General features: G+C 42.4%; 1 protein-coding gene across 1 annotated transcript; it reads left to right on the top strand.

The window, feature by feature from the left end:
* Positions 1-5684: 5684 nt before the first annotated feature.
* tmie (transmembrane inner ear) lies at positions 5685-14643 on the top strand (the record flags this gene model as incomplete). Its single annotated transcript, XM_084458241.1, has 4 exons — positions 5685-5792; positions 9015-9132; positions 9671-9820; positions 14354-14643. The coding sequence occupies 4 exons, from the start codon at positions 5685-5687 to the stop codon at positions 14641-14643; spliced, it is 666 nt and encodes a 221-aa protein (XP_084314367.1).
* Between the last annotated feature and the right edge of the window lie 497 nt (positions 14644-15140).

Consider the following 15140-nt stretch of genomic DNA (forward strand, 5'->3'; position numbering starts at 1 on the left):
CATGCCCGAATCACGCCCCGACTTATGGGGTAGATCCATGAATTAAAACAAAACTCTAGAGGCATAGGGTTTGGATTGGGGTGTGCTGTGCAGGGGGAGAGCCTGTAGTTCACCGAACCACCCCCCACTGGCTGTGACCCGTCACAGAGCCACCCAAACACGGCCATCCATTCATTTTTTGGACTTAAAAGAGTAGTAAAGGGAAAATGCATGTTTAGCCCTGTTTTAAGGTTACTTATGATCATATACAATGGTTCAGATCAAAACGTTGAACTAGCACTTTTGAGAAAGTCGGATAATTGCTCTACCACCGTTTAGGTCATACAATGGATGTGGGTGGGCACCTTGAAAAATCTTTCAAAAACATGTTAAACTCTTGATTTCAAAGACAAGAAGCTCACCGAGGGGGTAATTGGTGTCCGTTGGTGTTCTGACATCAAATTTGCCGCAAACTTTAGGGTTTTATTGATCATTTTATGAAATCCATTGACTTGTATTGAAGCGACCGTTGTAGATGTGTAGATCAATCCGCAGAGGGGATTCAGGAAGCGGAACTACTTACGGTAGCTATTGTTATTGTTTATGTTGCTAGGCTACCTAGTTTGCGGAAGTTTACACACGTATGTGCTGCGACTAAATAGTTATATGCTAAATATTTAAAAAAGCCTTTCCAGATGAACTAGAATCTTACTTTTTGGCAAATTATATGTCAGAACGCCAACTAACACCTCGGTGAGTTTCTTTTCTTTGAAATTGAGATTTTTTTGTTTTGAATGGTTTTTCATGGTGCGCACCCACATCCATTGTATGACCAAAACGGTGGTAGAGAAATTATCAGACTTTCTCAAAAGTGCTAGTTTTGTAAACGTTTTGATCTGAACCATTGTATATGATCATAAGTAACCTTAAAACAGAGCTAAACATGCATTTTCCCTTTACTACTCCTTTAAGCTCAGAAGAGAAAAATTGTCAATGGGGGGACTGAAATGGCCATATCTCGATGTGGGAGATTTTTTTTTTCCCACAATGATTTTTGTATATGTTGCACAGCAATTACTTTTTTCCCAGAATGATTTCTGTAACTTTCTGTCATCTATTTTTCATTGCGTCTAGGAGTTATAATACTTCCCACCGACCACCACTGCTCACAGATGTACAGTATGTTGACACAAATAATCAGTGGCGTCTGGTGGGTACTGGCTCAGAAATTTGGTGGTGCAATTTTTTTGGTGGTGGCTTTCAAAGCATGCTCTGACGGGAGGCTTCTAGGCACCAGTGGCAGTGAGCAGTGAGCAGTGAACAGTATTTTATGTAAAAATAAAATAAAATAAAAACATACAGGAAAATAACAGTAGCCTAAATTAGGACACTGCAAAACTGCATTGCACTTAGAAATTACACCTCCACAGGAAAACTACTGCAAGAGTTGAAGAGTTTGAGGCCAGGGAAGGGCAACAGCTAATGTATTTTTCTTGTATATTATCGTGATGTTTTGTATGTGTTTTTTGTGTTTTGTAAATTATGTATATAGCTTAATAAAAGTGTCAATATGTATCTATTGTTGTGTTTTTATTGTACCATAGGCCTACTAAATGGGCTTTGATAGCCTAGATAGAGAAAGAGAGAGGGAGAGAGCTGCTGCTCTCTCAATCACTGTCTGTTGATTTTTTCCACTTACACTTTCAACAACTGCACATACTGAAGAAATGCATTCATGGGTGGAGGTCTGTGCTCTCCGAGAACCCTAATTGAAACTATGACCTGCAATTCCCAACCTCCTGCTAACATCACTGCAATGCTTGCCATGAGAAAACTAAATGTTGTCGTGTTTTTGCGAAATGTCTTAGTGTTTTGTGAAATGTCGTGTTTTGCAAATATCATTGTTTTGTGAAATGTGTTTTGCGTAATGTTGTGTTTTGCAAAATGTCGACGTGTTTTGCAAATGTCGTGTTTTTGAAATGTCGGCAAATCCATAGATCAGCCATTCTCAACCAGTTGGCTACGGCCTACTGGTGGTCCACAGAGCGCCATCTAGTGGGCCACAGAGGCAGTGGTAGCCTACTGGCAAATGGTTAGAATTTTTGTAAAGTAAAGGTAATTTACAAAGCTAGTTATTTTTATACATAAATGTACTCAATTCACATATAAATAAACGAAAAAGTGACGACAACCCTGTTGGAGTAAAATCTCCAAAGGGTGTGGTGAGGAAATATGATTTTAATACATTACAGTACATTAGGATTCATAATGGCAGGCAGTGATGCTGAACCAAAAGCACATATTAAGCACATATTTACTGCCCAATTCATTTTAATGTTGTGTGTCTCTGTCTACCATGTTTGTCTCTTGTCTGTTATTGCCCCTATGTAAAGCGACCTTGGGTTTTATGAAAGGCGCTATATAAATGAAAGTTATTATTATTATTATTATTATTATTTGTCATGTTATGTATTTGGGAAGGCGGTCCTCAGATTTTTTTTACCAATCAAAAATGGGTCTTAAGTTACAAAAGGTTGAGAACCCCTGCCATACACCAAACGCCAACCCAACGCCAACGAGATGGAGACCAGCAGGTTCTGGGACTCGGACCTATCAGCTAAGACCTTAGTGACAAAGACACCCAATGACACCCAATGCCCACCAGAGGACAGGAGTATAGCCCTGGTCATTCCCATGATCGAAACACCGACAAGGATCAGGCCTCTGGACAGCGGCACACAGATGGAGACCAGGATGTTCTGGGACCTCTCAGCTAAGACCTCGATGAGAAAGATTCTTTACTGTGGGAGTTACTCTGCCCAAGAGCTGCAATCTTCTGCCTTTTAGGAGAAATTCATCTGGGCAGTCCTACAGGAAGACTGGGGCACCATGGAAGAGCACTGACAATACAGTGGGAGGAGTACTTGGATTCATAAACATGGCTTTAGTTTCATGACTTAGTAATGGTTTACTCCCCTCCTCGGGTTAAACAGGAACTGCGACAGGACAGAGAGAAAGGACAGAAAACTGCTAACAGAAACCTCTGAAGCTGTGACTGTTGACACAAAAGACTTATTTGACAACAATCTGTACTTATTTCTCCAATGTACAGTATATTGCTTTTGGAATACAATGTGATCAGACATGTTCCTCATTATTTTTTGCACCACCTGCACCTTATTGTCCCTTGCTAGCGTCCCTTTATATTTTTCCTCAGTTCCTTTGGTCCTTGTCCGTTAGTTCTTTGGTGTCGAACTGCGTGTAAGGTGCAATTACAGTATAAGACTAAGTGGCTTAAATATTATTTAGTAATTATTGTTGTAGAATAGTATTCATTCTTTTTTTTTCTTCTCAAGCTAGATTTGTCACATTTTGTTGCTTCATAGTATAGGTGGTTGGTTGCAGTTCTCTCTCTGGTTCATAATACCACCCTATTGCCCCAGAATATGGAATGAATGAGCATGAAGACTGACCTCAGAACACGTGACCTTTTAGGACCCCTAGAGGACTACCACATTGCCTATTCTCCCTCTTCCGCCAGCACTTTAATGGCCTGAAGAGGTTTTTTTGTCCTAACGTTAGAATGCCCTTCCACTTCTGCTGATGTGGGGAGGTCACAGGGAAGAAGGATGTTAAAACTCCACCAGACAACGTTTATATTCCCCAGATGGCAATGGCAGCGGACCTTAACATTTCGACCCTATGTGGTTGATTCTCTTGTTTGTCCCTTTGACCTGTCATTTTGTCACGTGACGTAATAGCTGAGACATTGAACGCAGCTGGAAAACAGCTTGAGGGTGCAGGGAACAAAAGCGCACCTCTTGAACAGTATGAATTGATGTCAGAATCGAAATGATTTATGATTGTATTGCTGGAGTCAAGAAGTAATGTCTATGAGACGAGAACTCACTGGAATACAGTAGACAGCGAAAGGAAAAGAGAATACGCCTCCCAAAACATGTTATTGTTGATGCCCGTCAGCAAGGAGAAAATCAAAACCCATTTACACATGTGGTATATTCTCTTTTCTTCTATGACAGCTACTGTATCCTTGTATTTCCCAATCAGATTCTGACAGGCTTTGAGGCTGGTTATCAACATTTTCCTGTGGCACTGGCAGTCCAATCGATTTTACTATTTGCCATGTCAAATCCCACACGATCATTTCTCACCAATGACTCAAGGCCAATCTAAGAAGGATTCTTATATGCTATATGGATGTCTTTGTTTTGCACATCAGTCGCCAATGCCTTACAAGATATGGTCCTTATGTTGCTGAGAAGACCTGACTGGTAGTACCTGGTCACAGTTGTGCTTCCGCCCGCTTGGAAATATACCTGTATATATTTTTATAAGCATTGATAACTGTCCATCCATCCCATTCACTCCAGTCCAACTAATCTAATGGTTAACAGACAACCCATTCCAGCCTACTTACGTCGTCGCCCAACAGTTGGAACAATCAGGCCAAATGTGTCATTTGTCCCTTGCACGACCAGGGGAGTTGGCTGGACTTAAACCACCATAGTAATGATGAACCACCATGACCCTGCCGGGGTGAGAGACTGGTGGTGGCAGCCAGAGGACAGAGATCCCCTCCCTGGTCACTGCGTGGACTGTCCCTGCTGTGACCTTCTTTCTCACAGGAGGATGACAACAAAGATCTCCACAGGTTGGAAAGGATCAGCCCTGAGTGTCCAGGAATGGATGGAATGGTGACAGAGCAGATCACGTGAGCTCCAGGAACCCACACTCTTCACACGGGACAGCAAACACAACAAGAGGGCAACCTCAAAACAGTATACCAGTGGTTATAATGTTTATAGTATTAGATCCAGTCACCATGCCTTTAAAATAACTAGTGCAGTGCCCGTTCAAAACCCAACACAGTGCCCTAGGTGGTATATAACATTGTGCCTGTTCGGAACGGGCCGATTGCTTGGCCTCCGGTATTGCTGCTTGCCTTTTTTTCTCAAGAACCGCCCAAGTATAAAGTGCAGTTTCACACTCAATAATGCACTTTATACTTGGTTCCTGAACAATACAATTCAACTTCATACAGTGCCCGGTTCTCTAAAAAATTGAAATACAGACAGACAGACAGACTCCTGGAATTAGAAGATAAATAGACAAAGCCCACTTATGTAGACAATGTATTCCTTATGTCTTGTTAATCTGGTGAATACTATTTATAAGACAGCAAGCACAATTCATCTTATAGAACATAAGGCTCTGTAGCCAGACACGTATTGCAGCCTATTTTTTGACAGCGTCACACGGAGAGCACAATTTTAAGATTATGTCACTCAGGTCTCTCTGGTCTTCCTCAAGGCTGCCCATCCCCCATATTGAACTCACCGTCCCCGGCTGCACAGGCTGTAAACGACACCGGGCCTGTTAATTAATTAACGTCCCCTATTTGCAAGGGCCGGCGCCGCGGCGTACCGGAACTGACTGCCTGTCTGCCCAGGAGAGGACGGAGGATCCTGCGTGAGCCGGGGTTGGTGGGAGGGACGAGGCAGGGGAGGAGAGTGCCGGTGCACCCGACGAGAGGAAGTAGTCAGCGCCATTCTGACCATCAATCACCCGGGGCCATTGTGGTCCACTATACAGCGGCGTTGCACAGGCAGCAGGGAGAGAGAAAGAGAGAGAGAGAGAGAGAGAGAGGGGGAAGGGAGCTGAAGGGAGAAAAGGGGGGGAGAAGAATGATGCAGGAGCGGCCTGTGTGTCCTCAGCCTGCACTGCTGGGCTTGGGGACAGCACTGCTGTCCCACTGCGTCTTCTGCGTGCTCTCCCAGGTCCTGGACCCAGAGGTAAGAAGCTGGACGCGCCTGTCCATCGGTTCTCAGGAACCGTCATCGGATTACGGCGAACAAAGGCGTCGGTGTCCTGCTCCGTTCGCCTCTTTTTATGGGATTGCGTCATGCGATTTATGTATGCCGTTCACTCGCTTGTTGTACAACGTTTGCAGCTTGATGGCCAGCCGCCCCAACAGACAACGTTTTGTTGAATCGGCGTGTGTCGAAACGTGATATGTTAGGTTCTACGCGAAATGAACAAGGGGGTTGTTAAAGGATGCACAAACGTTATGATAGAAGCAAGGCGCCACTTCATTTGTTTGTAGCTTGGAATCACGCTTAACTGTAGATTATGTGGTGGTTGGATGTGCCAAGGGAGAGTAGTGTAGAGGCATCAGTGAACTGTTTTGAAATGTGAGACAGACATAGAGTGTAGATAGACAGGACATAGCCTGTGGCATCACATTGAAACTGCCAGATCAGAGAATAAACAGGAAAGTTCCAGAAACACGCTGTTTGTACTGTCAAAGCTTCTGAGTAGTGTCAACACAATCATGGCTCACAGATACTCTTCATAGAATACTTAACAGGAAGAGAATGTTAATTTCTTGAATGTTTACCATTCAGTGTACCCTCAGAATTTGTTGTTTGTGAGTGATAGAGAAAAGAGCCTCAGAGGAAGACTTTTTTCTGCATCTGTGTACGTGACTTCACTGTCAAGTGTACACAAATTAAAAATTCAATCTTCAGTGTTAATTAACTTTCTTCACCTCAGTGTCACTGCCCGCTTCAGTAATGTGCGGGGGACATCTTAACACTGTGAAATAGATTATCAGAAATTACTGATTCATGACCATGATTGATTGTGTTGAAATTAAACATCATAAGCTGGTTTGTTATGATTCTCTGTATGTATATGTTTTGAGGCAATATATTATTTAAGCTATTATACACTATCCTTCAAAACTATTTGCACCAACCAACCTCATCTGGCTTAGCCACTAATTCTATCACATGATGTACCCTTGAGGCAGAGAGTACTTTTAGCATTACATTATAATTTTGAACTAAAGTGAACTCACTAATGTGAAACAAGGGCAAAACCACCCAAACAATTCTCATTAAAAGTTTTCATTTGTTTGGTGTCTAATGCCCCCTCGTAGCCCTGGCAGCACAGACTCAGATGTTTTCTGATGTTGTGTAACTCAGCAAAGCCCAGACATCTGATTGTCATGTTGTGTCACTCAAGCCATCCGTGCTTGAGTCATAAGCAGCAGCAGCAAACTCCAGCAAACAACCCCCAGATCTGTCACACTGCACAGAACAGAAAACAAGAACCAAGAAACAGAAAAGTTTATACCTTGCTAAACATACAATATCAAATTAATCATGTAAGAGCTTTCCTTTTTCATAACATGAAAACCCTGTTGCACATTTTCTGTTTGCTTTCTGTAAACTATACCACAACAAAGGTGCCTTTTATTCCTTCTAAACATGAGGCCATTATCTACAATGGCAGGCAATGTAATAAGAGGCTATTTTCTGAGCCAACATGTATTGATTTGGGGACATCTAAAAAGATTACAAATGAAACTGACCGGGGTTACATTACAAGTAGTCAATATTAAAAATTGGTGGATGCCTTCCAGAGAGGCAGGCATACCAGCCACCTACTGATCTGATGAAAATCACACCCTGTTTCATCACAGTCTGGCCACTTTCACAGAATCATGTACTCAACAGCAGATATCATGCTTTGCCTGAGACTAGTAATACAATATCAGGATTTTGAATTCATCCAGAGCAAGGTTATTATAGTTTACTAGGCTTTACAAAAAATGATAACTAACTACAACTGTATTGTGTGTTTACAAAACTAACTAAAATAAACTAAAATTATTGAGAAAATGTCCTTAGTTTTAGTCTTTTTCATTTCATACATAAGCCTAGTATTTTGGGTGGATATGAAATCTATCCTGCATTTTTTCTTTAGCTGTGTCCCTGCGCTGAAGTAACCTGACGTGAGCCAGATGGTTTGTTTCACACAGAGTGAAACAACGTGAGCTCGCAAGATCAGGATGGTCTCATGAGGCCAGCGCAGAAGAAAAAAAAACTAATACTAATACTGAAACTAATTAAAACTAAACTACAACCAAGCATTTTCAAAAAATAAAAAATAAACTAAACTAGCAAACTTGCTTTAAAAACTAATCAATCATAATCATGAAATTGAAAACAAAAAGTTAAAACGATATAAAAATAAAAACTAATGAAAAAAACAAAACTATTATAACCTTGACCCAGAGACTGTTGTTGACCTGCTAAAGGTCAGCATGTGCAGGCCGCTTGAGGCAAGAGATGTGGACATCAATGCCATGTATTAAATGCCATGTATGAAGCGGGCCACGGTGCATGCAGCGAGCCGGGTCGTACCGAGTAGCCTGACGGTATCCTCCTCCTCCAGGAGCCATGTTTCCTGGAGGGACCTCCTGTCGCATCTGCCGCAAAGTGTCAAGGAAGCTCTAATGTAAAATTCATGAGATGATACAGTACAAAATGTTTTTATTCGTTGTACATGGGGGGAATCATGGTGAGACCCAGCTGCCAACTGCTGTAGACCAGTAGAGATTTTCTGTCACCATCTCGATGTTTGTCCGCTCTGCTTTTTATTTCACTGACAGGATTAATAATAATAATAATAATAATAATAATAATAATAAATGAGATTTATATAGCACCTTTCTAGACACCCAGGGACGCTTTACAAGAACAGAGAAGACAAATCAGACAAAACAACAGACAGGACTAACAACACAGGGTAGACTAACTGAGGAGTTAACTGGCTAACTACGGGCCCAAGGCCCTCATTTATTCTTGTGGTCCTTCTCACATGCTACATTGTACTGTGTGGTACGCCATACTATAGTAATGTAATTACTTGAGTGTAGTGATACTAAACATTTACAAGGAAAAGTTGTCAAGGCTATCCAAAATCACCTGTTCAAGCCTGTAGTATGCCCTTTATCATTCCAAACTTGTCTTGTCAGAGTATCGCTCTGAAACTGACGGGATGAAAAACAGCTCATACGTTCATAAGCAGAAGTGTATTTAAACGTTGCCTTCTTGTAACTGTGTAGCAATATAGCACCTTAACCTGTCCTGCATATTGTATATATTTTATACATGGAATACTGTATGTGGGAAGTTATTTAACAGTGTTTTCTCTTCCTCCAATAGCTTCAACCCACAGACCCCCCTAAGAAGCCTGACCCAGTCACCTCTGAGACGGTGGTTTTTTGGGGACTGCGACTATGGCAGGTCATTGGAATCTTTTCCATGTTCATTCTTGCAATAAGTAAGTAGAGCCGAACCTGTCGTGAAATCCCATTGTCATGACAACATAAGCTGTTGACGTGATAGAACCCAGATAGCAAGCGGATCTGGGCCATATATGGGCCGGAACTAAACCACAAGGGCCAGTTCTGGCCTGTATATGGCCCAGATCCGCTTGCTATCTGGGAAGAGATGACATACTGACACGGACACAGGGCTATCACGGCACTGCAAAATCAGTTACTGTACGCAGAATGGTCATGATGGAGAAATAGTTACTGTACAAACGGCCATTAAATCTTTCTATGAGCCGATGATTGTTTTGTTGACCAAGTGAGTCTCGGATCAATAGTAACAGGACAGTAATCACATCACTTAAAGATGTTTTTACTTAAAGATGTCTTTCTACTATGCAAATTAATCAGAAGCTACTGTGATTTTCCTCTATCAAGGCCTGTGACCAAAACAACAGACGTAGCAGAGCCATTCCAAGCACTCAGGTCATTCATAACATTTTTCCCGGGTAATTTTTGCTCCCTTTATCTGCTTCCATTTGCCAGTCATCACTCTGTGCTGCATCTTCAAATGCCGAATCCCCCGAACCAAGAAGGAGATTGAGGCGCGGAGCGTACAAAGATTGGCGGCGAAAACCTACGCCGACACACTGGAGACGGTGCCCCCTCTGAGCGAGCTCACAGAGATCCCGGGATGTAAGTGCTTTTCACCTGTCCTCCGTTACCTTCCCAGCGACTCTGCCTTGAGAACCCCCCTTTCAAGAGTAGATCCGAGCAAGATGCCCACCCATACCCTTCACCAGGCATCTTGTTCCTATTTGGGACCTGGAGAGTACACAAAGCAGCAGAGTGACTGTGTCAAACTGTTTGTTGATAAAATAGGCTACCTCCTGCTAAGCCTGTTGATGCTTTCCTTCGGTACACACAAGCGACCACTTATAGTTTTCATAACACTTTTGTATTCATTCCTCTGGATGTCTCATAGGGGCTGTCGAACTGAAAAATTCACTTCAGACCTCGATGTGAGTTTACCGTAAGAACATTCTAAAGTGATGGACGAAAGTCAAACGTAGAGGACTTCCCCACAAACAACCACATTTTCCTACAAACATCATGGCTGTGAAAGCTCTGTTTAAAGTTTGCGGCGGTCAGAGAGAAACAATCCCAAAGCCTGGATGTTTGACGCGTCCAACCTTTTCTAGTGAGCAAACGATTTGAGATTATTTTAATGGTGGTGTCCAGTACACTTTTTAAGCATTTCATTGTACTTGGAACCCATATCATGTACAGTACATTCTGTATGATAAACAAACCACCTTGAACCTTGAACCCACTGTACTTCACTGGGGGGCCTACCACAGAGAGTAGGCTCTGGAAGAAACATGCTGCCAGTAGGAACATACTTCTTACACAACAGCAGATTGACTCCTTTCATCTAGTTTCACCGTTAATTATTCTCTGATTCCCCTCTCTATCTCTGTTTTTAACTGCCTTTTCTGTTCTCTGGATTTAAGCAGCTACCCCATCAATGCCAATCCTCTCTATTTCTAAAATCTCTATTCTCTATTTCTGCTTAATATCCTATTCTATCCTTATAGCTAACTCTCCTCTTTTCTCTTCAAACCCTGTCCCTTCCCCTTCCTCTCGTCTCTATCCTCTGGGAACCCCGTTGTTCTCTCCTCGAATCCTATTATTCCCCCTCCCTCCCTGTCCTCCCTGCCTGTCTCCTCTCGGACTGTCCAGCCGACGCGGACGCTACAGGCGTTGTGCAGACGGTCTCTGAGCAGGTGCAGGCTCACGGCGGCGGCGGCGGCAGCAACCAGCTTCCCGCGGTCAGAGAGGAGGATGAGCACGGCGGGGCCCTCGCACTGCCTGAGACAGGATGACGGTCCTCCTTCTCCTTCTCTCTCCACTTGACTGCTCTCTCTCTCTCTCTCCCTCTCTCTCTCCCTCTCGCCGTTCCTATTGCTGCCCACAAAAGAGTATACCCCAGTGAAGAATTCTGGGGAAATTATTATTAAATACTATTACTATATATTCTCATTTCCTGCAAAGGAGGACTTGAAATTGGCAGCTTAAGTATTGATTAATGTTTTTCTCTCTTATTGCCTGTTCTTTGTTGACAAGTGTCCATGTGTAGGATATTGCAGGGAGGACATGGCAACTTGCATTGTTTTTTTGGTAGGCTATTGTGATGGACAGGAATAGAAATGAATGATCATGGCTTATGTGAGTGATGATGCATGTCTGTGGTCATTACTTGTGTGTATGTGTGTTCTGTTCTCTTGTTCTCTTTCTCTTTTTCTGTTTCCTCTAAGTCTGTAAGATCAGCTTAAAATAAAACAAACGTAGTCCTTCTTTTTCACAAAGTAAGACAATATGAACAACGCACGTTAGGGGCCTGCATCAGTGTTTCTCGGGAAGGAACTGTGAACATAAATGCGACAATGATTTCGAAAATAATCCATGCCAGACAAAGACATCATGGGATAACCAAGCAGGAAGAGCATGTATGGTAATTTAACCACTAGAACATTAGAGGTGGGGGCTTGATGACATGCATTTGATGGCAGCCTTCTTCCCTCCCTAAGTCTGAGATAGTGGTAAAAAGCTCCCTGGCTATTATAGAAGAGAGCACTTCTCTCTAATCTAAGCGCTCAACCATGCAGCCCGCACTCTCCATAATGTTTATCTCTGACTCCACAGAGAGGAATGTGCATGTGCAGGGTGATGCAAATTGTGTCAGGAGGCCACTCTCCACAAACTAGTAAGCCTCACCTGACAAACAATTTAAAATATGCAACTGTGTTACAAATGACCTAATGTATGTGTGCCCACACGTGGAGCAAATGATAAATAGTGAATAAAATGTGTTAGATATTTAACGTTTCACTAATGGATGTACTACATGCTATGCTCGTTCTGTGAAATCAAATCATGATGGTATAGCAGAATCATAGTCAGGGTCGTATTCAGCCTTCAAGCTTTTGAGCCCCACAGTCATATGAAAAACACTCCTTCTTTTAGCAGAGCTCTTGTACTGTAGCTACAATCATGTTAACTATGCAGAACACACTTAAATTATTGAGGCATGATTAATGCTTTAGATGTGTCGCCTACCAAAATAAGCCAGGAGCAATTTTATCTCTTGTGTCATACTATGGCAACCTGTGACCTGAGCTCATGGGTATTTCAGTCCCAAAGACAATTACACCAACAAATAGTGGCCCTCCAACCTTACTCTCTTGTATGTGTGGTGAAAGAAGAAATACGTTGCATTTCATTCAGGTTATTCCCTACATGTCTTCTTAAAGAGCATTCAGGCTTTGTTCCCATTCATGTAACACAATGATCAGTAAATACTATTCTTGACTTGCTGCATCCTTGACTAATGTACAGCAAGAATAGATAATGGGAACACTGAGATTTTCATTTCCGTACGTGTAGGGGATATTCATGAGACGCAGTGAAGGGAAAATACGGAGAGGTAGGATTAGAGACGAAGCGCACTTCCCCTCGTCCTCTCCATCACACAAGTGTGAGCCCTATTAAAGTGTATGGTGAGTCTGACCATCTGACCTTTCACCATGGCGTCATGTTGACAGCACCACCTGATGCCACAGTTCATGGTGCCTGGGCAGTCAGAGAGACTGATAGGTTCTCACATCCCTGCTGTCAGTGTTGCAACACACACATATTTCACACATTAAGATCCTTGTACAAGGAGGAGGTCGAGTGGGAGGGGAGCAGGGAGAGAGGTCATTTGAGGGTCATTTCTGACTGGCGGGTGTTACGGGACTTGCTCAGGAGACAGCTGGGGGTCAGGGGCTTGCAAGAATGTTTGCACCCTTCATCCCCCAGGAGAGGGAGAGGATAAGATGAGAGGTAAGATAGGTGAGAAACCCTGAAGATTTCTGGCTTTGGACTGATAAAGATCCAGCTAGGAAAAGAAAAGCCTGTCCTGCTTATACAGGGTGGGGGGGGGCAGGTTTCCTGTTGCCAATGCTGTCAAAGGTGACTTTTCTTTGTACTGTCTGACTTTGTTCTCTTGTCAAAGGTGGACCCTGTATGGTTACCCCTGGTTGTGAATAATCTTTTTAGTTGGCTCCCTTATGATTGTAGTACTTAAAGTCAGAACTGAGGGAAAGATGCATTTTAGAGAATTCACCAGGTGTCCATTCTGCTCCAACAGTAAGAACCTACATGTCTTTCCTGCAGTGAAGAGGAAAATGCTTTTTCACAGCAGTAGGTGTTACAGTACATGGTCATGTCTGAACATCTCCCCACAGAAATCATCCAACAGTATTTCTGTCTGAAAAACAAGAACTGATTCTAACTTTGTTATTCTACCATACATACTTGGGTGTAGCTTTTTACATCTGTCTAAATGTGCGTGTCTAAATCGATGCAGTATTTCTATCCTTCTTTCATCTACCATAAAGTCGCTATCCTTACATCTAAATGACAGATGTAATCACTTACAACACAGAAATGCTTAACCCACATGAGATTTTATGTCATTTGCAGTTTGACTTGTTTCAAGTCCTCATTACATTGGTATTCCAGATGAAGCAGATAAAAACAAAAGGAATTAACAAATAAACTCCCATTCTGGTTTTACTTTGTCTTTTAAGAGCATGATGATCTTAAAGTCTAAGATCAACGAACATCTGGAAGGGAGGAGGGTTATTCTGGAGTGCAGACTCCCATTCTTGTTTCAACACAGTGGCTGGACTCAAAACCCCGAAAGGTTCTTTCTCAGTCACTGCACTTATTAAATCTCATTAAGACAATAAATAGGCCATACTCATCAGACTATAGACTGATGCAAACTCGTTATAACGTGACCCACGTAAAGTATCATATTGTGGGGCAGCTAGAGTAGCCCTTTGGGAATCTAAAAGTTCCCAGTTCGATTCCAGCTCCTCCCTTGAGCCCTGGACTCGAAATCCCCCCCCCCCCCCCCCCCCCCCCAATGAGCAGGCTAGCGCCTTGCATGGCAGCTGTTGCCATTGGTGTGTGAGTATATGTGAGAGACCACTGTAAAGTGCTTTGGATAAAAAACACTATATAAGTGCACTCCATTTATATTATTCTATCAATCACTGGGATTCTATTTTCCTTTCCACTTATCACAGATTGCAGTAGGCAGGCAGGCAGGCGCAGATCGAAGCCGCTGTGGCGCCCCTGTCATTGACTGCTGCTGTCGCTCTCTCTCTCTCTTTCCAGCTGCGAAAGTAGAGGCCAAAGAAGAGGTGACAACAGTCTCTGGAAAAGTGGACGCTGAAAAAGGAGAGAAGAAAAAAGAAGGCAAGAAGAGTACTAAAGAAGAAAAGGAGGAGAATGATGGGCCAGCAAAGAAAAAGGGTGAAAAAGGTGAAAAGGGGCCTGCAAAGAAAGGAGAAGGTGAAGGGAAGGGAACGAAGACTGGAGAGAAAGGGGATGACAAAGGAAGTGTTAAAGGAGGTGTGAAGGGAGGAGCCAAGGGAGGAGCCAAGAAAGCCCCTGCAAAAAAGTGAACACTGATCTCAGTGTACGGTGCTAAATGACTTTTCATAACATTTTTTTCACTTGTAAATATTTTGATACTTTTTCAAAAAATTATATTTTTGGTATGATATTGTATATAAAGGTATATAAAATGTATTAAAGTACATATCACCTGAAATGTATTTGCGTTGAACTGGCTACTCAATATACACAGCACAACCTGATTCCAATCATATTTCATTGTCTTTGATATTGATGCTGTCAAGGTCATTCACTATTTGAAATTCAACAGACAGTTGTTACAGTACAATACTACATTTATTGTCTTATTCACAATACAATGATTAACATTAGAGACTCAAAACATCTTCCTTTTAAATCCAAGTTTACATGTACTGTACATTGACTTGCTCATAAACATGGAGTGATATGAATTATGATGTATCTGATGCAAATAGTTGCACCAATACGCACATGGCATTTAGCAGATTCATACAAAACATCAGTTTTTATTCCACTGAGGACC

Source organism: Borostomias antarcticus, assembly GCF_949987555.1.
Source record: "Borostomias antarcticus genome assembly, chromosome: 24".
Lineage (NCBI taxonomy): Eukaryota > Metazoa > Chordata > Actinopteri > Stomiiformes > Stomiidae > Borostomias > Borostomias antarcticus.